Genomic DNA, 21,476 nt, shown 5'->3' with positions numbered 1-21,476 from the left:
ACAGTGGTTCCCTTCTGTGCTCAGTGAAGTCTGCTTTCCATAGATGCTCCAATACGCGTGCCTACAGCACAATACCTTTGTGCAGACTGCCCTCTGCTGGAGCGTAGTGGGCCCAGTCGTCAAAATGATCCACTTAAAAAGAGACTTCTATATTATGAGCGCATATATTAATAATATATATCTGACATACTTATCTCAGATTCATCAAATCAAAGAGTGAACTAAAAAAAAACATAGCAGAGGATACTGTAATTAATTATTTTAGGACATTGCATTTATTTCTCTATTTCAGCATGCAATCACATTGTAGTAGAAACTGCCTATGAAATCAGTTATTTTTGAGTACTTGTTATTTGTTTCCTTCGTTCTGTTTGGCAGTGCAGTTGCTAAACGTGGTCAGTAAAGTGATATATTAGGCCCACATCATCAGGAATGATTTTTGTGTGGTGATGATGTGCAAGCCAATATTCTGACACACAAATTCCTTATTAAACAAAAAAAGATTGTTCTCTCCTTTATACAACCCAGTTGTAGTGGAGTTATAGAGAAACAAAAGCTTCAGGTTGCCTTTAATTACAACAGATTAAAAAAAAATTATAATAATTCTGCTCCTAACTCAGCCTACATAAGTGGGAAGGTGTTTCTTTTGTTTCTGAAAATGCTGGAACAAAGGCCTGTTTGTGTTTAAATCAGACGTGCAATGAAAGTTTCCTGTTTCACTTTAAGTTATCAAAGGCTTTATCACTGAGCATGCTGACTCACTCTCACTCTATTATGGCTTATGTTATATTTTTTGTTTTGTTTTTTTATGTCATTGCTTTATTGGCTCTCAGTACTGAATTAAGTATATATTCCCTAAAATCTAAAATTATATTTTGGCCCATATTAAACTATTTTATTCACTGGAGATAGTATTTCACAGCAATATTCCTTGCTGGGTGCAAAATTAGCAAGGGATTTCTTTGTCATATACTCACTGGTTTGTGTTGCTGTAGACTGACTGTGGAGGACAGTATACGCATTTAAGGAACCAGGAGAGCAGCTGTGTTTCCTTACAGTACAGAGCCCATATGCTGCTATATCCATATGCATCTCCAAACACACCAGATCTAGGAGGATTTACACATTACTGCAGGAAGTGACCTGTGCAGGAGCCACAGCCATTGCTGATTTCTGTCTCCACGATCCTGCCTGTACTGCTACTGCTGCAACATACTGCGTGTGCAGTTTACACGGATGCTTCAGAGTCGGCACGTGTGCATGCGCCGTCGCCGCGCTGCTGTGCGTAAAATGCTCTTTTGCCGTACAGCGACTGCTCATTGTGAAACAGTGACAAGGATGCACTGTTACGTAATCACGAAGAAGAGGCTTTGCGCCTGCGAAAAGAACAAGCAGGTGGAGGAGGAAACATGCGCAGTACACGCCTCGCCAGCAGCATCAGGACCACTGCGATGCGAGTAAGAAGATGGTGCTTGTAAACACGCCGAGAGAAATGACCGTGTTGTTTTGTCGAACTACCGTCGCCGCGAACATTTTTTAATGTCGCTACAATTTTTTGACGACAAGAAGGCGATTTTTTTTAAACACACAAAAGCGCGCAAGCCAACGCACCGGAGCGGAGACGGTAATGCCAACAATTAATGACAACTGGTTCAAGTCAGCCGCTTTAAACCTCTGCTGCGCAACTACAAAAGCGTTCCTCGCATGTCATCGCATATGACGGGATTTCTTGTGTAATGGTCGTCGGTTTCTAGTGGGATGCACATCAGTGTCTTGCCGTACTCGCTCTCCGTCGTAATGGCAGCTCTGTACCATGGCACGGACGCTTCCTCTCCGGACAGATTCCTGGCCTTGAAAGACGTGAGAGAAGTGAAAGAGGAGACGACTCTGGATGAGAAGCTCTTCCTGCTGGCATGCGAGAAAGGTTTGACTCTTGTTTCGTCTAATTTAATATCGGGGCTGTTGTTCCCTATTTGTAATGGGATGTCCGTGCAACACGTGACTGTGGTCACAGGGAAGCTCATTATTGTGATCATTAGAGATGCTGGAGCTTTATGTCTGCTATAGGAGACCTACGTTTACTGTATGTGGAATACACACGGATGAACAGCATTTATAACAGGCTCATTTAGCAGCAAGCAAACTATTCAGTCAAAACAGATTTTTTTTTTTTTCCAGTAAATACCTCTCACAGCTGCCTACACTTTGGATACTGTGGAAATTCAAGTTTCTCTCCCAGGTTTCCTGACTTTTCACGGCCCCTAACATGGAAAGTTAATGCAAACAAACTAAATGCCAGCAACACAAAACGTAGACAGTAAAGTGTAAAATAATAAAGAGGCATGGGTTTTCTCAACTGGTCACATGATTGAAGATTATTTCATTGATAAGTCATGAACATTGTACAGACAGAGGTGTGCTAAGCCAATGACTGCCACTGTGACCATATAAAGTCTCCCTAAACGTGGCTCAGCAACAGATATTGTCCTTTGAGGGAGATGTTATTGTTACACAAGATTAAGGGTTGCTGCTGGAGCCGAGCCTGTTTTGTGAGAGAGCTCGCCTGATAACCACGACTGTGTTTGTGTCAATTTGGCACCGTGCACAGATAATACTTTACTGCTCTTTTGTCCTTGATGTGCTCCTCAGGCGACTACTACATGGTGAAGAAACTGCTGGAGGAGAACAGACACGGCGAGCTCAACATCAACTGCGTAGACGTCCTGGGCCGAGATGCAGTGACCATCGCCATTGAGAACGAGAACCTAGACATCCTTCAGCTTCTCCTGGAGTATGGCTGCCAGGTAACAAGCACCAATCGGGGCAACCAAATATGCGCAAGACATCTCTTATGTCTGCTAAAATCAAACGTCTCTTTCTGTGCAGGCAACAGACGCTTTGCTGGTGGCCATAGACTCAGAGGTAGTAGGAGCTGTGGATATTCTCCTCAACCACAGGCCAAGGAGATCTTCTAAGCCCTCTATTGCTGTAAATTTACTCTTATTACTTGTATTTCAAGGAAAAAAAACACCATTAATACAAATAGCAGAATTACATAACCCATCCTTTTTAATAATTTCTGCCCTTTATTTTAGATTTTTTTTTTAATCTATATATTTCCATGTTTTTGTTAGAAACTGATGCAGCGCATCCAGAACCCAGAGTATTCCACTACCATGGACGTGGCTCCGGTCATCCTGGCAGCCCACAGGAATAACTACGAGATCCTGACCATGCTGCTGAAACAGGACATCTCTCTTCCCCGGCCTCACGCTGTTGGCTGCGAGTGCACGCTTTGCAATGTTAAAAACAAGAAGGACAGCTTACGACACTCCAGGTACAGTTATGTAAAGCTCAGAAGATACTTAAGTGACATTGACTTTGTGCAGATGGGTGCATTAAGAGCACCAGAAGACTCGTTTTTTACTCAGTTACTTTAAATTGGAATAGTCAATACCACTTCTGTCTTGTAGGGGATGTTTTGATTGTTTTGGTCCAACAAATCAACGCAGTTTTACTCCAAGTGAAGCAGCTCTTGTGAAACACCGCAGCCCCTTGTTTTGATGATAGCATCAGCTTGAAAATCTAGTCTTCTAGAATCAATGATTTAATCGGTGATATGCACACCCTGGCTTTCAGGGAACACCTTAGCCATTTTTTACAGTACTATAAATGTCCAAAGTATTCTCTTTTTCCCCGCGAGGACTCATGATTTTCTTTGTTACCGTCAAGCTCGACTGATCTAGCTATAGAGACCTAGTATTGATATTTTGCTGAAATACAAAATCAATACAAACTCTAATTTAAGGGAAAAGAGCAAAACAGTGGCAATTCTGGCAAGCAGTGGTTCTTGGTTTCTTATACCTTCTCGGACTTGCAGATGAGACTTTGCTGATATCTTCCGCACTGGCATTTTTATTCTCTCTGCAGGGCAGTGTAGCCTCCCACACAGTACACTAAATGAATCACTCTGCAGTTTGGCTGCCAAACAACATAGAGGTGAAAGCAGGTATAAATGAAACAGCTAGGAGACTGAATGGTTGTCCTTATTTATTCTCCCGTCTGCACAAGTATATCTTTTTCATCATTTATCTTGTCTCATATTTCCACCTCCCCTTTTTTCACCACCTCGTTTCTGTTGATGGTCGTGGGTTAGGTTCCGTCTCGACATCTACCGCTGCCTAGCCAGCCCCTCTCTCATCATGCTGACAGAGGAAGATCCCATACTCAGGGCCTTTGAGCTGAGTGCAGACCTAAAGGAGCTCAGTCTTGTTGAAGTGGAGTTCAGGTAGAGTCAACACACTGCACATGCATCAGCCATATCAGAGCGTTAATCGAATTTCTTTGCATATAAACAGATGTACTCACATACAGTGATGTTGTAAATCATTTCTTTTATAACCTAGAATTGATAAAAATCTTAACCTTTTAATGTCCTCTGATTTTATCTAATTTTTTTTACTCCAGGACTGACTATGAGGAGCTGGCGAAGCAGTGTAAGATGTTTGCCAAGGACCTGCTAGCTCAGGCTCGAAACTCTCGGGAGCTAGAAGTGATTCTCAACCACACATCCAGCGAGGATCATGTTGACAAGAGAGGCTTACTGGAGGAGCGCATGAACCTCAGCCGACTTAAACTTGCCATCAAGTACAACCAAAAAGAGGTTTGCTTCCGTTAATTTGATTAAGCAGTAGAATTACTCGCACTAGAAAGCCAATCTGCAGTCTAACTACATTGAGGAAGTGTCTGATTTATTTCAATAAATAATCAAACAAAAATAATAGCACTGTACTTCATTCCAAATTTAAAGGCTGGCTCATCACACCATGTGCCCTTGAGGAAAATTAGTTTGGCAACACAAAGCACTTCCTTCAGGCAGCAGGAGTCAAAGTGAAAATAAAATACGAAGTTTACAGCCACGGGATAATTTACAGCCAGGATGATGTGTGTGTGAATAGTTTGGCTCATGTATCACCAGGCAGGTAGTAACGTACTGTTTCCTCCAGAAGACACTCATAATTCTCCAAAGGGTGCATGTCAACGACCAACCCATGTTTTCATTAGTCTAAATTACTCTGTGATTAACAGTTCACATTTGTGGTTGGTACCTACAATATTCATTGTCAGAATGGCTACCCTGATTTGTGACAGAAGAATAGCAGCAAAAGTGAAAGGGAAAGTTTACACGATGGTAGTGAGACCTGCTAAGTATGGATTGGAGATGGTGGCTCTGACAAAAAGACAGGAGGCTGAGCTGGAGGTGGAGGTGGCAGAGTTGAAAATTTTCACTGAGAATGACCAGGAGGGACAGGATTAGAAATGAGTATGTTAGAAGGACAGCTCAGGTTGAGTGGTTTGGAGACAAAGTTAGAAAGGCAAGGCTGAGATGGTTTGGACACGTGCAGAGGAAGGATAGTGGATATACTGGACAAAAGATGTTGACTATAGTGCTGCCAGACAGGAAGAAAAGAGAAAGAATACAGAGAAGATTCATGGACATGCAGAGGGTTGGTGTGACTGAAGAGGATGCAAGGGATAGGGTGAGATGGAGGCAGATAAACTCTAAAAAGTGTCAGTAATTTACAAAAACAAATGCTAATAAGCATTTATTAGTATTTTTGTAATCATATCATCAGATCTGTGGCTGAATGTTCTGGGCACTTGGGTGAAGAGAGGAGCTGAGCTGTCAACTGATCACCACCTGGTGGTGAGTTGGATCAGATGGCGGGGAAGGATTCTGGACAGACCTGGTGCACCTAAACATATAGTGAGGGTGCACTGAGAATGTTTAGCAGAGGCCCCGGTCCGTACGATCTTCAGCTCCCACCTCCAGCAGAATTTCAACAGCATTCCGAGACTGCTGCACGGAGCTGCAGCTGCAAGGTGGTTGGAGCCCAGCATCATGGTAATCCCAAAACCAGATGGTGGACATGGGCAGTGAAAGGACTCATCAAACTGAAGGAGTGTTATTGGGGTTGGTTAGCCTGTAGGATTTCAGAGACAGTTGATGGCTACAAGCAGGCAAAGCAGAAGATGGCTTGAGCAGTGGCTGAAGCAAAATCTTGAGTGTGGGAGTAGTTTGGTGAGGCCATGGAAAAAGACTTTTGGACTGCCTTGAAGTGATTCTTGCAAACCATCAGGTAATTCAGGAGGGAAAACAGCACCTCCTTAATCCCACTGACACGCCTTCCTTAGAGGAAACAGTCTGGGGATGAGTAGAATGACTCTCCGATGACTGAGGGTGAGGGCACTGAGGTACTTAACCCCTCAGGAAGGGAAAGCAGTGCTCTACTCACACGATGTATAGTGTGGGTGGGGTGCTGCTGACATCAACTGAGGATATAGTCAGGTGGTGGAAGGAATACTTCAAGGACCTCCTTAATCCCACTGATACACCTTCTGTAGAGGAAGCAGAGTCTGGGGAGTCATTCCCCTCACCTCCAGACTCCCCATCACTGGGGGTAAGGTCAATGAGGTAGTTAAACAACTCCATGGTGACAGGACCCCTGGGGTGGATGAGATTCTCCCCGAGTTCCTGAAGACTCTGGATCTTGTAGGGCTGTCTTGGATGACAGGCCTCTGCAATGTCATGTGGTAATCTGGGGCTGTGCCACTGGATTGGTGGTTCCCATCTTCAAGAAGGGGGAACGAAAGGTGTGCTCCAATTATTAGTGGATCACACCCTTCAGCCTCAGCGGGAAGGTCTATGCTAGAGTGCTGGAAAGGAGAGTTCATCCATTAGTTGAACCTCAGATTCAAGAGGGACAATGCAGTTTTCGTCCTAGTTGTGGAACACTAGACGAGCTCTTTATCCTCTCAAGGTTATATTGCGTGGGAATTTGTCCATCCAGCATGCATGTGTTTTGTGGACTTGAAGAAGGCATTCGACCCGCATCTCTTGGGGTATCCTGTGGGGGTTGCTGTGGAAGTGTGGGGTGTCTGGCTCGTTGTTACGGGCCATTCAGTCCCTGTACAGCTGCATCAAGAGCTTGAGCCGTATTGCCAGCAGTAAGTCTGACTCATTTTCAGTGGGTGTTGGACTCCGCCATGGCTACCCTTTGTCACAGATTCTGTTCATAATTTTTATTGACACGCCTAGTGTCGAAGTGGTGGAAGGCTTCCACCTTTGTAGCCTTAGAATCTCATCTCTGCTTTTTTGCGGATGATGTGGTCCTGTTGGCTTCATCAGGTGGTGGCCTCCAGCTCATACTGGAGCAAATTACAGCCTAGTGTGAAGTGGCAGGTAGTGGAATTAACACCTCTAAGTCCTGAATTAGACTTCTGCATCAGATTATCACGGGGCTTCTTATATAACATACATAAGTGGCCAACATCATTGCTGGCATTTATCCCTGTGTGAGGTGCCTTGTGTGTGTTAATTACCGTGTGGATGTGTCCTGGTGCTTTACATGCGGTGCCACCTGACAGAAACATAAAAAGCTGGGACTTTTTCCCTCCTGGGTTCACCCTCTTTGTTGTGGTCAGCTTTTTTGGGGGGGTGCCCTCCAGGAATTTACTGACATTTGTGAGTCCTTATATTGATACTATGATTACTATTCCTTATATTAGAAGATAATCGCAAGTCTCTCACTGATAAATTCAAGAACTGTAGCGAAAAATAGTCGGAAATGCACAGAAGGAATCAACAGCATTGAACAGGCCAATCAGAACCTTTGCGGACTGCATCGACCTGATGTGTAGTTACATTTCTTGGGAGGTGTACTTTAGGTTATGTCATAGATTAGTGTGTAGGATTCAGAAGGGTTTCTGGTTATTGTGTAGGCCTTACAAAGACCCAACACGGAAGTCTAATTCAGGCCTAAGTCTGAGGCCATGGTTTTTCAGATGGAAACGGGTGGAGTGCCCATTCCAGGTCAGAGATGAGTTGCTGCCCAGGTGGAGGAGTTTAAGTATCTTGGCGTCTTGTTCACAAGTGAGGGGAGATTGACAGATGCATTGGGACTGCAGCTGCAGTGATGCTGATGCTGTACTGGTCTGTTGTGGTAAAGAGAGAACTGAGTGTAAAAGCGAATCTGTCGCTTTACCGGTCGACCTACGTCCCTGCCCTCACCTACGGTCACAAGCTTTGGGTAATGACTGAAAGAACAAGATCACAGATCCAAGCAGCAGAAATGAGCTTCCTCCGAAGGCCAGCTGGCCTCTCCCTTAGCGATAAGGTGAAGAGTGCAGCCATTCGAGAGGGGATCAGAGTAGATCTACTACTCCTCCACATCAAACGGAGCCAGTTGAGGTGGTTCAGGCATCTGACTAGGATACCTCCTGGGCGCCTCTTGGGTGAGGTGTTCCGGCATGTCCTACAGGGAGGAGGCCCCAGGGCAGACCCAGGACATGCTGGCAAGATTATATCTCTTAGCTGGCCTGGGAATGCCTTGGTGCTCTCCTAGATAAGCTGGTGGAGGTGGCTGTGGAGCGGGAAGTCTGGGTTTCTCTGTTTAGGCTGCTGCCCTGGATAAGTGGAAGAAGATGGATGGATGGATGGATGGATGGATGGATGGATGGATGGATGGATGGATGGATCGAAAATGCTTATTAGCTCTGTTGCCTAGAGTTAGAAGAAAAGATTGATGCCACTGTCATGTCTGTGCAATAAATGTAAATTTACAGTTGTAAACTTATTAGCATAGTTTAGTGTAAAGATTGTAAACAGGGGGGTGCAGATTTGGTGTTGGAGCTACCCAAGACTTTTTCTTGATCCAGTCTTTGTGCTAATTATCTGATTGTTGGCTGTACCTTCATATTTATCCCAGTAAAATGACCAGCTAAGCAAACTTTTTCTCAAAATATATTGAACACTTTCTTCAGGCTCTTAAAGGGAAATGAATTTACTGATTTTTTAAATTTTTTTATTACACAGCCACCCACTCATGTTTTATCTGTCATTCTCTCTTGATGTCTCTTTCGCAGTTTGTGGCTCAGTCCAACTGTCAGCAGTTCCTCAACACTGTCTGGTTTGGAGAGATGGCCAGCTACAGGCGCAAACACACCTGTCTAAAAATGGCTACCGTTCTGACTGTGGCTATGCTTTGGCCTCTCCTGTCTCTCTGCTACCTTCTGGTGCCACGCTCCCGAGTTGGCCAGATAATCCACACCCCTTTTGTTAAGTTCATCATCCACAGCGCCTCCTACTTCACCTTCCTGCTGCTGCTCAACCTGTACTCTCTGGTGTACAATGAGCAAAAGAAGAACATAATGGGGCCTCCACTTGAGATGATTGATTACCTGCTCATCCTCTGGATTATAGGTCAGAATTTTACCCTGTAAATAACACATAATGCTATGCACAGAGGAGCGTCATGTATTGTATGTAGTTATTGTGCTATATGGTTGGTTCAGTAATTTAATATTTATCTATCTCCTAATGGACATTAAGGAACTAGAAATAGAGTAAAAAACAATCCTACACACTAAAGGTTAATACAGGCACATTGTATAGTGGAGCGAAAATGAGCCCTTCCTGTTATGATCTGGCTAAAGTCCAGTATCCCGTGTCCATAATCACATCAGGCATTACATGACAAACGGCTGTTTCTACACCAAATGACAGAAAGCCCAGCTTGACCGGATTAAATCCGTCAGCACTGCTTCTAATTGAGCGCAACAGAAAGAAACTGCAGCTTCTTCTTTGCCCCCGTAGCCCTTCTGAGTGCTGGTATCACTGAACTCAACACACACCCATGCGCACGTATTCACACATACACCAGCTATCTTTTTAGAAAAGGGTGGATAGTGACAGTTGGAAATTGACTCTGCCGCTCTACCTTACCCTTCTGCCAAGAAACCATTAACATGAGCATTCAGTCTCTTTAATGGCTCTGCTTTCTCAGTATCCATGTTTGTCTTGGTTGCAAACTCCTAGCCATTTCCACCAGAGACAAAGCATCAGAACCATAGTGTCTAGGTTTCATCTCTTTCTTTGCTGTCTTAATAAATAATCACAATAACTGCATGTGACAGGTTGTAAAAGGATTTAGCAACTGATATATATTATTCAATGATATTAAGCAGACTGTGGGGTAATTTTCAATTTGGTCTGTATATTGCAGGATTGACATAAGTCTTTCAGTCATTAGATAAAAGGAGCAATGGGTTTTTCTATGAGCCAAGATAGCCCACTAGAGGGAGAACAATTTCAGCATTTTTTGGTTGCCTCATTTTAAAAACAGCTTCACTGCAAGGTGTGAGGTAGTGGTGCAGATTTTGTGCTACAGGATCCCTGCAGCATCAACACATCACCCAAGATGGCATAAATGGGAGGAATGAGATTGCTAATGGTTACCCTCCTCAGACAGCCTCCCGCTTTATGTCATCAGGATGGGAAGAGGAGTTCTTAGAATTCCTCCATGTGCAAGCTTTTTCTTCCATTTGCCTTCCATTGTTCTTTCTTTCTGTCTTTCTGCCCTCCTCCTATGATCTTTCTCCTCTTCCCTCCTTTCTGGTATTCTCCTGGGCCAGAGGCCTCACATTAATGGGAAACTCAGATGCTATGAGACTGCGAGTGTGCTAGGCTGTATGTAAGCGTATGTGTTTGACTGTTTCTCTCAAATTTGTTTATTTTCTGTTAAAACAAAGGGAAAGATCATTCAGTTTTTGGTTACTGTAAGTTTCTGAATTAAGGCATAGAGAAATTGTCACTAAACATTAACTAAGTTCTCAGGCTGACTTTTTTTTAATTCCTTTCATACATTTAGAATTGATGAACTGCCATTTAGACACAAAAAGATGCTAACCCATCTTAATTAAATTCCACGCACCTCCCCAGATCTCACAGATGACACATTTTCAGCACATTAATCTCTGATTTAGGTGTCTCACACATTCCTGTTTCCCCCCAGGCTCCCTCTGTGAGATGAGTGATAGCTGAGTCTTGAAGGGAGTTTAAAATGTTGTGGATGACGGCCTTTTTCCAGTGGTGTGTGTGTGTGTGTGTGTATGTCTGTGTGTATGTGGTAATGGTAGATTCTTTTTCCCCTATAGGAATGGTGTGGTCAGATGTGAAGCGTCTGTGGTATGAGGGGCTGGAAGACTTTTTGGAGGAGTCTAGGAACCAGCTGAGTTTTGTGATGAATTCCCTCTACTTAGCCACCTTCGCTCTCAAGATTGTTGCTCATAGCCAGGTACAGACGCATTGCACACAGTTCTTACATTTAATGGATATATAATTAGATTCAAGTTTTCATAGAATAATCCCCATGATTCATCATTCTGTGTATTAATGCTATACTCCAGGGATGTGCTTTCATCTGTTGTTTCAATTAGATCTCAGATCAAGTTGAAGCTGGGCAAAGCTATTCTAGGAATTGAGCTTTCTAATCATTAAGAATGATAAAGGTGTAATTTGCCTCGCCTAAGGTACCAAGGGAGTTAGTGGAGCACAGACTGCACACAGCCAAACATTTCTGAAACAGACCCCTATTTCAAAACTGTTTGGCTGGTCAAGTTTTCTGCAAGTTGATCATGTGCACCCATTGATTGCTATTATGTAACCTATTACAGTGCTTTACATCACCCTTGCGCTGTTGTTTATCTGAACATGTTTTTTTATCACTCTTAAAGGAATACTTTTATTTTAAGATATTAACCAAAAGTTAAAAATGTCAAAGTTAAATTCGTAGCTGCTACAACCACTTTCACAATTTACAGTTGACACCATGTTATATTCATTTTTTGTAACTGAATCATTTGTTAGATTTCATATGCATTACAATGACGAATTCATTAGGCATAATTTGCTCAATCTACACTAGCCGATGAAAAGCTGGAACACCTGGCACACCTGATTCAGCAAATCAAACTTGTATAAGCAAGAATACAGTGGTGTGCAAAAGTCTTGAGCCACCCTTCATTTCTTTATACTGTATTGGTACAAAAATTGGAAATCGGTTTAGTGATTTATTGAAACATGTAAACATACATGAAAATACAGTCTATAATGCAAAACAAGCTTGAAAGCACATATTTGGTATGATCACCTTTATTCTTCAACACAGCCTGAACTCTTTTATTCAGCTTTCTTGTCATTTCTGTAGGTAGTCTTCAGGAATGCTTTCACTGCATTGGCAGTGTGTTTGGGATCACTGTGATGCTGAAGCCATTCAGATGCTTTACAAATTGTATTGCATGGTAGATCAAAATCTGATGGTACTTTCATAATTCCATCAATTTTGACCAGATCCCTGACACAACTGTCTGAAATATAGCCCCAAACCATGGCAGAGCTTCCACCATGTTTTACAGGTGGCTGTTGTACCTCTCTCCTGACCTCCTCCAAACATGGCTGCAATGAATTGAACCAGAAATTTCAAATTTGGACCAATCACTGAGATCTGTTGTCGCTGGTTTTTCAGGCCAGTTCTTGTGTAATTTGACATACCTCAGCCTGGCTTCTTGGCAGCCACTCTTCCACTGGAGCCATTTCTAATGAGACTTTGGCAAACCGTAGCTGGATCAGCTGAAGGGCCAGATGCATCTCTCAGGTCCCATGTCAGGTCTTTGCTGGATTTGTTTCCTTAAGGACCGTTCATCTGCTGTAGATAGTTTTTATGCTTACCACTTCTTTTATTTTCCACTTGTCTAGTTTCCACAGTTGTGTTTTAAGGGGTCACTGCACACGATGCTGAGATATTCCAAGCTTTCATCTAATAGTTCTTTGAAAATCACCTTGTTGGTACAAAAATACTATTGCCTGTCAAACTGCATTATCTTTGATATTTTTCATGGATTCAACTAAAGAATTGGGAACAAATTATGTGTTTTTGTGACAGGCTGCTTAAAGATTCAATTTAAAATTGATATTTTGCTAAGTTATCTGCAATATGTAGAAACAACGCTGGTAATTCCCTTGAGTTAGGTACCCTTTTTATGCTTAAATAATTTATAGATCAGTGTGAAATGAAAATCAAATGGCCACATACAAGAACTGTACTTAAAATGAGTGAAAAAAAGATCATTTCCAAAGAAAACATTTGAAAGACCTTCAGAAAGCCAGGAGAACTATTGCTCAAGCCCCAAATTAGATGAAAGTCTGGCTCCTTGGAAGTAAAGCATAAAGAAATGAGGGGTAGCTCAAGACTTTTGCACAGTGCTGTACATGGAAATGTGTTCTTGGGACAAACAATGCCTTCTGTGAGATTTAAAGATGGTGACAATACCCTCAAATATGTAGCTTTCTATGAATCTGTTTGCTTGTTCTGCAGTTTAAAGAGGCACAGAAAGACAGGAAGGACTGGGATGCCTTCCATCCCATCCTGGTGGCCGAGGGTCTGTTTGCCTTCGCCAACGTTCTTAGTTACCTGCGACTTTTCTTCATGTACACCACAAGCTCCATACTGGGCCCACTACAGGTAGGAAAACAGTGGGCACAGTGGGTTTTGTTGTGCAAAATTGACATTTTTAGGATAAGAAGCTTGATTCTTAGTGAAGGCCAGCAGGCAACAATAAGATTTGACTGTTATCTCTGAGGGGTTTAAGTGATGCATCCGTAAACCACTTTAATGAGAAAAAAAATGACCTAATAGTTATGTAATGATTATAAAACTGCTTCCCCTATTTTTTTTTTTTTTTATCTTTGTCTCCAACGACACACAAACACACACACCACCCACTCTCTTCCTCTCTTAGTGGATGTGAACACTCCAGGGCGAGCCAACTCTAAGCACCAGCTGTGCTCAGCATAACCATCATCATAAGCATTAAGTATAAGCACAGTGAATTGAGGCAGTAGATTAATGTATTCTGCTGTGTTAATGTGCTCATAATAAACTGGACAAAAGCTTTGTTACTCTGTACATCCCATACTGCTATCATCTATATGAATGACTGCCTTCAGATTGCACAAAATTGATTTATTGAAATAGTTTTGAAAGCTCTCACTGTATGCACTTGTATTAGATTTTGGATTGATTCTTAAAAGCAAATATGGCTGCACATGTAGGGTGGAGAAGGGAAGCTCTTATTTAATATACTTAGTGGCATGGGACCCATTCTTTTCTGAATTGTGGGATATTTTGTTCTTTTCATATCTAAATTAGATTTATTGTTGGACATTTCTGACAATGAACATCTCTAATAAAAACAATATGACTGTACCACTTTAAAAAGATGCAACATCCAAGTGAAAAATGTTCCCTAAACTTCTCCAAATCCTGGAAAAGCTGCACTGGATTCTCTTGATTAGCCCGTCTTAGCTTATAATGCCATCCAGGATTACCTGACATTTACTTGTCTTTTGCAAAAGGTTATAGAATAGTTACTATAGTTAGTTAGAATTAAAGTTACTTTTGTCTGTAAAAAAGAAAAAAAGAAAAATTCAAAATGAAAACATTTGATTGAATAGTGGAAATTTCTTTGTTTCTTTGTGGCCCCAGAGAAGCCAAAAGTCTGGTTTGCATATTTTCTACTCGGGCCCTTCATAGGTGTCCCTTTTTATCACATCATGATTTATATTATTATCCAGCTGGCAGAGGGAAATTATAAAACCTGCCAGTATCTGATTTTTTTTGCTAGCAAATGTGAAGTTCATTGTTCCCAAAGTGTGACTTTAATAACATAAAGAACTGTTGAGGTATGCAGTGAGGTCAGTCCCTTGTAAGGATGCCTTCCTGTCATTAAGTCGAGGTGCTGTTTGTGGTTGACTTATTAAACAGTAAGGGTGCTCTGTAGCTTGTTAATGAGCTCTTTCCAGCTACGGTCTTCCTGCTTCACTCTCATCTTTTTTTTTCTTCTCTCCCTTCTTCTTCTCCACTCTGTGATGTCACTGTCTGGCTCGACAGGATGGAAAATCAGCTTTGAAAAAAAATTTGGTTTGGTTGGCGTGTTCACGGCTGTACTCGCACTCACGTGGCAGACACACCTCTTCTCTAATGCACATGCACCCACACATTTCCACACTCCTATGATATCTGGCATGGCAGTATTCAGTCCAGTTGTACACAGACAAGCTCCTGCTCATGCACACACACACACACACACACACAGACAGTGAGTCAATACTATGTGGGTTGCAGTAATGAATGTTTCTCTCATTCTGTCCACCCTGAAGAGGCCAGCTCATATTTCTGCTGGGTATTGCCCCCTGCTGAGTTTGGAAAGAATGACTGAAAGTGCGAGTGTGTGTCTGTGGGTGTATCATGGCCTAGACTTAACCTCAGTGACATCATTACTGTGCCATAGGCTAACTGAGAGTCAACTGGGCTACATGAGAGTGTTTAAGGGGAACAGAAATAAGTCGTGCCATATAGAGACAAACTTTAGAGATTGGGAGCCGGGATTAAACTGGACTGAGCGCTCCTAAAATGTATTAATAACTTACTATTAAAACCTTTCAGATTTTGTTTCCACTGAGGAAACATAAAAAATGTATGTCTCCTTTAACTTTTTCAAACAGCTGTAATTTCACAGAAGCAGGATCCATCTTCAAATTAAGTCAGTAGAGATTGCAATCAAGCACAGCAGCCATAACTTCATTAACTATGTCCGACTTTTGGCGTGTCATTGTGACTACTACTACATCTAACCACAATGGGTTTCATTTAAGGCAAAAACAGCTGAGCTGATGCACAGATTCCACAGAAGAAACTGTGAAATCTTTAGGAACAGGATGAGTAGGATGAATCCGGCACCATCAGAGCCGTAGCTACATTTTTTTTTTTTTTTTTTTTTTTTTCAGAAAAAGCCAATCCAATTCAACCCCTGGTTGTCAGAATCTGCTAACTGGGACCTTTCTATGTGGGGTTTGCATGTTCTCCCTGTGACTGTGTGGGCTTGCTCCGGGTACTCTGGTTTCCTCCCATAGGCCAAAGACAGGCATGTCAGGTTAATATGTGATGATAAACTGGCTATAGGTGTGACTGAGAGCATTAAATGTCTGTCTGTCTCTCTGTGTTAGTCCTGTGATGAACTGGCGACCTGTCCAGGCTGTACTCAACCTTTCACCCTAATGACAGCTGGGATAGGCTCCAGCATCAGCAACCCTGAATTGGGCAAGCAGTTAAGAAAATGGATGGATGGATAAATGGATTTTGTTATTTGTCAATCTGCAAATTAAATAACCTTGAAATTGCTTTCCAATGATCCTAGTCTGGTGCATTATTAAGTAACAGTGCTGTATTGGGTAATTTAGTAGAAAACCAATTGAATTAGGTTAATGTATTTGAGGTATGCATTAGACCTCCTCCAGTCAAGGTTAGGAGCTAATGACCTGCTACATTCCTGTTCTGTTTGTACACTAACCAATTTAGGATACCTGTCAGGCAGGGACCACCCTCAGCTCCTAAATCAGATGTGTACGATGTGGCAGATGAATACACTGGGGGGATTTATACATGACAAGAGAATAAATCACCGGAATGGACCAAACCTTCTCAAATAGGCTGCCTGGGTTTCAGCACAAACACTGTAGTCGCCATTCATCATAGCATGCAGGCAGAGTGGTTTTCTGTTACACTGGACACTTTATATGTGTTTGTGTTTTGTATGGGTAAGTGTGTTCAGACCATGTTTGAGCATCACCAGGTCCTCATAAACAGATATGCCACACAGGCCCATAAATAGTGGGTTTCCAGCGCTGTAAGAAGACATTTTCTGTTTTCTAGTCCTCTTCTGTGTTTGTCTCTAGGAAACCACTACTAAATCTGAATCTGGGTGAAAAAAAAACATGCTATGAGTGGTCAGAGAGTGATGAAAGAGTGCCAGAACATCACACTCACGTAGAAGTATACATCTTTCTAACTAATTCTTAAAATATCAGAGTCCAGTTGCACATATGTTATTTGATTAGAGAATATATAAAATCTAGTTTATCAAAACTTATACGACTAACCCTAACACTACCAAGACTTTCAGTAAACGCGATCGATTGGTGTCCTAAAAGCAGATCTATGTAACACAGAGAATGCAAAACTGCAACGTCTTAGTTGTTAGCTCTTTGATTCAGGCGAATGTTGTTCAGATCAGACACCAAGCAGAGTCATCTTTAACCCCAGCCAGCTCCAGGTTGATGAAGGTTGTTGAAATTTATTTGAGGAAGCTGTCAGAGCAAGCGGCACAAGATTAACAGGCAAATGTGAATCTCTCACTAGATCTCCATGGGTCAAATGCTGCAGGAGTTTGGAAAGTTTTTGGGCCTCTTCCTGCTTGTGTTATTCTCCTTCACCATTGGACTCACCCAGCTCTATGGAAAGGACCAAAAAGATAAGGACAAGAACCCACCCAAGGACTGCGAGGGCATCTTCTGCGAGCAACAGAGCAATGATGCATTCCACACGTATGGCCAAACCTCATTCTGTCATTTTGGACAGCGATGGTGTCAGTGAGGGATATAGGAGGCTGTGTAAACACAGCTTATTCAAATCTCATACATGATCTTTAGAAACTCTAAAATTAGAATGTTTTGGGGTTTCTTTTGGAAGAGACAGCAAAGCTTGATGTATGAGCACTTTGACAGTTGTGCAGCACAGACTTTATTCAGTACAGTGAAGTCTAAGCACAGAGCTGAAAAAATGGATAAATCAACATAGTTTAAAAAGCTTCTGGGGCACTGCCAATCCATATGAAAGGACAGTTATAAAAATACACACGATGTAGCAAACATTTATCCTTTAATTCATGGATATATAGAAAACACTATAATTTAGCACAAATTGGTCAGCAGCAACAGCTAAACAGGGCAAATTTTTAACATAACCAGGGACAACTATTAATAATACAAATAGTGCATTTAAAAATACAAGAAATACACCAAAACATTTATGCAATCCATGCAGTAAAAATTATAAATGTTACTATTAAAGTCAGGTTATGAGGAGAAAATAGCACTGCAAGTGATAAATATGGGACAAGATATCAGAAACATCAACAAGAACACTCCCCCTAACCTCCCCTCCTCAAATCCTCCTTATATGAAAATATAAAACAAAATAACTGCTAGGTGAGGTGACCCATAATCAACATTTTTTATTTCTTTTCTTACTTTATAGTAGTCTTACATGTAATTGTGCACATTATACCTTTTATACAAGCACATCTGGGTTCCTTGAAAGCTCTTATTAAGCTCTAAAGTAGTCAGTCGTGCAGGATGTGTAATAAAGTCTGCCCAACAGTCAAAGTGCTCCAGCCTCTCTCTGCTTGTGCAGTTTTCAGTGGTTAAACTATGCGTTGTAATATACAACCCTGTTTCCATGGAAATTTATGCCTTTTTTTTTTTTTTGCATTCAGTTGAAAACAGACAACATATCAAATCCTGAAACGTTCCCAGTGTTGGTTTGAAAAGTCAGATGCTTTTTTTTTTTTTTTGCATTTGAACCCACACATTTCAGAGAATTTGGGACAGAGGCATGTTTACCGCTGCGTAAATCACCTCTTCTTTTAACAATCGCTGCAATTGCTGCAGTTTTAAGTGATGTTTTCGTGGCTGTTAATTAGTTTTCAGCCATTTTCATTGCATACAGATTTCTCCAGTTTCTCTGAATCTACTAATAAAAGTTGGTGATAAAATGCCCATGTTTTTGCAATTTAACATTAAGAAATGTTATTCTTCAACTCCTTCCTCACATGGTGTTTCAAAGAGTGCTGAACCCCTCCTCATCTTTACTTATAAAAGACTCTCCAGGAAGCTCTTTTTAAAACTGACCTGTTGCCAATTAACCTAATTAGTTGTGAGATGTTCCACAAATTGTTTAATAACATTTAACAGCTTTTCCAGTCATTTAGGATTTTGTTAAAAGTTGAGCATCTCAATTACACTTGGTATGTTGTCTTTGTAGTTGCTCTTTAATTATAAGTAAATATACACCAATCAGGCATAACTAGTCACAGGTGAAGTGACTAACACTGGTTATCTCTTCATCGTGGCACCTGTTAGTGGGTAGGAGCAAGTGAAGATTTTGTTCTTAAAGTTGATATTAGAGGCAGGAAAAATGGGCAAGTACAAGGATTTGATTGACAAGGACCAAATTGTGATGGCTAGATAATCTCCCAAACTGCAGCTCCTGTTCCTGGTCTGCAGTGGTCAGTATCTGTCAAAAGTAGTCTAAGGAATGAACAGTGTTGAACCAGTGACAGGGTCATGGGTGGCCAAGGCTCACAAGGCCTGGCCCGTGTGGTCCGATCCAAGAGTTGAGCTACTGTCGTTCAAATTGCCAAAACGTTCATTCTGGTTCTGATAGAAAGGTGTCAGTATACACAGCGCATCACAGTTTGTTGTGCATGACGCTGCAGACCAGTCAGGCCCATGGTGACCACTGTTACCCACCAAAAACTCCAACAATGGGCACCTGAGCAGAACTGGACCACGGAGTGAGGGAAGAAGGTGGCCTGGTCTGATGAATCACATTTTCTCTTACATCATGTGGCTGGCCGGGTGCTTGTGCATCGCTTACCTGGAGAAAACTTGGCACCAGGATGCACTATGGGAAGAAGGCAAGATGGTGGAGGCAGTGTGATACTTTGGGCACTGTTCTGCAGGGAAACCTTGGGTCCTGCCATCCATGTGGATGTTACTTTGACATTTACCACCTACCTAAGCATTGGTGCAGACCATGAATACTCTTTCATGGAAATGGTATTTTCTGATGTCTGTGGCCTTTTTCAGCAGGATAATGTGCCCTGCCACAGAGCAAAAATGGTTCAGGAATGGTTTGAGGAGCACAACAACAAGTTTGAGGTGTTGATTTGGCCTCCAAATTTCCCAGATCTCAATCCAATCGAGCATCTGAGGGATATACTGGACAAACAAGTCTGATCCATGGAGGCGCCACCTCGTAACTTACAGGACTTAAAGGCTCTGCTGCTAACATCTTGGTGCAGATACCACAGCACACCTCCAGGGGTCTAGTGGAGTCCGTGCCTCGATGGGTCAGGGCTGTTTTTGCAAGCAAAATGGGGACCAACACAATATTAGTCAGGTGGTCACAATGTTATGCCTGATCGGTGTAGGTCTGTTTTTATTTCCCATCTTTTTTTGGAGGCAGGGTTGTATGTTTAAATCCATCTTACAAATGTGTGGCGTAAATGCGATATGACGTGCACGTGTACTAACTTCATCTCTCTTGCAGATTCATGGGGACCTGCTATGCACTGTTCTGGTACATCTTCTCCCTGGCGCATGTTGCACTCTTCGTCACCCGCATCAGTTACACAGAGGAGCTGCGCTCTTTTGTTGGTGCCATGATCATAGGCACCTACAACATCGTGGTGGTTATCGTGCTGACCAAGCTGCTGGTGGCCATGCTCCATAAAAGCTTCAGACAAATTGCTGTAAGTAGAAACAAGCTTTGGCACTGAAAGGTCTCACTGCTGTCAAGGGTAGTTTGAATTCACCCTGGAACTGAAAGTTGCAACTGTTTTCATTTACTGTTAAGATTTAATTTTCTTCTAAGTTGCCCTGAAATATTGCACAGATGTTAGCTAATTTCTTTCTTTGGATCCGCTCTGCACATTTTTGCTTGCTTTGAACAACTGTTTGATTTTGATTGCACTAAGTCTAGCAGCTTATCATTCACAAAAATCTGTTCCCCTAAGAGTTTACACTGAAATAGCTGTTTTGCATTTTCAAGATTCCTCCTGTAAAACTGTGTGTGAAAGTTTAAGTGCATGAAAGCTTTCCAACATTCCTTTGTTCTTAGTTTTCTTGTTGGCTTTTGGACTCCTGCAGAATCACGAGGATAAGGAATGGAAGTTTGCCCGGGCCAAACTGTGGCTTAGCTACTTTGATGACAAGTGCACACTGCCTCCACCCTTTAACATCCTCCCTTCCCCAAAGACTGTCTGCTACTTGGTGACCAGCCTGAGCAAGTGGATCTGTTCACATACCTCAAAGGGCAAAGTGAAGAGACAGAATAGTCTTAAGGTGAGACAGGTTCAATGTAATCTCCTTTTCTAATCTTAAACAAATTACCATCTGTGTTAATGCTCTCCTTTCAGGAATGGAGGAACCTGAAGCAGAAACGTGATGAGAACTACCAGAAGATCATGTGTTGTCTAGTTCACCGCTACCTGACCTCCACCCGGCAGAAGATGCAGAGCACAGACCAGGCAACAGTGGAAAATCTGAATGACCTTCGCCAAGACCTGTCAAAGTTTCGCAATGAGATGAGGGACCTGTTGGGCTTCCGGACCTCCAAATACGCCATGTTCTACCCAAGGAGCTAAAAAAAAAAAAAAAGACTTGTTATTCTTTCCCTTCCCTCCTGCCCTGTTGACAAAATCTTTGCTTCTTGTTTATCTGGGATGCTGTGTGACCCGAGCATGTGCAAAAAAAAAAGAAAAGGAAAAAAAACTCTGCTCTTTTCAGTCACAGAGGCTATTAAACCTCACTTTTAAGCCTGGAACTTAACTAGAAAAATATGTATTCTCCACCAAAGCCTCCAGACTCAGGCCTCCTATCTATTACTCAGCTATGTAACCTTTTTTTGTAAATAAAAAAAGCCATTGTTTTCAATAGATAAATAAAGATTTATGGA

At 42.0% G+C, this 21,476-nt stretch overlaps 1 protein-coding gene across 1 annotated transcript; it reads left to right on the top strand.

The window, feature by feature from the left end:
- The first annotated feature begins 1,417 nt into the window (after nucleotides 1-1,417).
- Nucleotides 1,418-21,450, top strand: trpc1 (transient receptor potential cation channel, subfamily C, member 1). The gene is made up of 13 exons (XM_030756505.1): nucleotides 1,418-1,924; nucleotides 2,650-2,804; nucleotides 2,887-2,988; nucleotides 3,135-3,337; nucleotides 4,157-4,288; nucleotides 4,468-4,663; nucleotides 8,926-9,262; nucleotides 10,996-11,135; nucleotides 13,215-13,361; nucleotides 17,097-17,281; nucleotides 20,070-20,271; nucleotides 20,669-20,863; nucleotides 20,938-21,450. The coding sequence occupies exons 1-13, from the start codon at nucleotides 1,759-1,761 to the stop codon at nucleotides 21,163-21,165; spliced, it is 2,388 nt and encodes a 795-aa protein (XP_030612365.1). The 5' UTR covers nucleotides 1,418-1,758; the 3' UTR covers nucleotides 21,166-21,450.
- The last annotated feature ends 26 nt before the right edge of the window (nucleotides 21,451-21,476 follow it).

This window comes from Archocentrus centrarchus, chromosome 20 (genome assembly GCF_007364275.1).
Source record: "Archocentrus centrarchus isolate MPI-CPG fArcCen1 chromosome 20, fArcCen1, whole genome shotgun sequence".
NCBI lineage: Eukaryota > Metazoa > Chordata > Actinopteri > Cichliformes > Cichlidae > Archocentrus > Archocentrus centrarchus.
Note: the sequence above shows the minus strand (reverse complement) of the source record. Positions and strands in the feature narration are given on the sequence as shown.

What these genes read in the sequence shown, in the direction of transcription:
- trpc1 (XM_030756505.1), top strand. Translation starts at nt 1,759, where the DNA reads ATGCACATCAGTGTCTTGCCGTACTCGCTCTCCGTCGTAATGGCAGCT. An exon ending in AGATTGTTGCTCATAGCCAG is followed by an intron (nt 11,136 to 13,214) that starts GTACAGACGCAT and finishes CTTGTTCTGCAG; the next exon opens with TTTAAAGAGGCACAGAAAGA. An exon ending in AAAGCTTCAGACAAATTGCT is followed by an intron (nt 20,272 to 20,668) that starts GTAAGTAGAAAC and finishes GGACTCCTGCAG; the next exon opens with AATCACGAGGATAAGGAATG.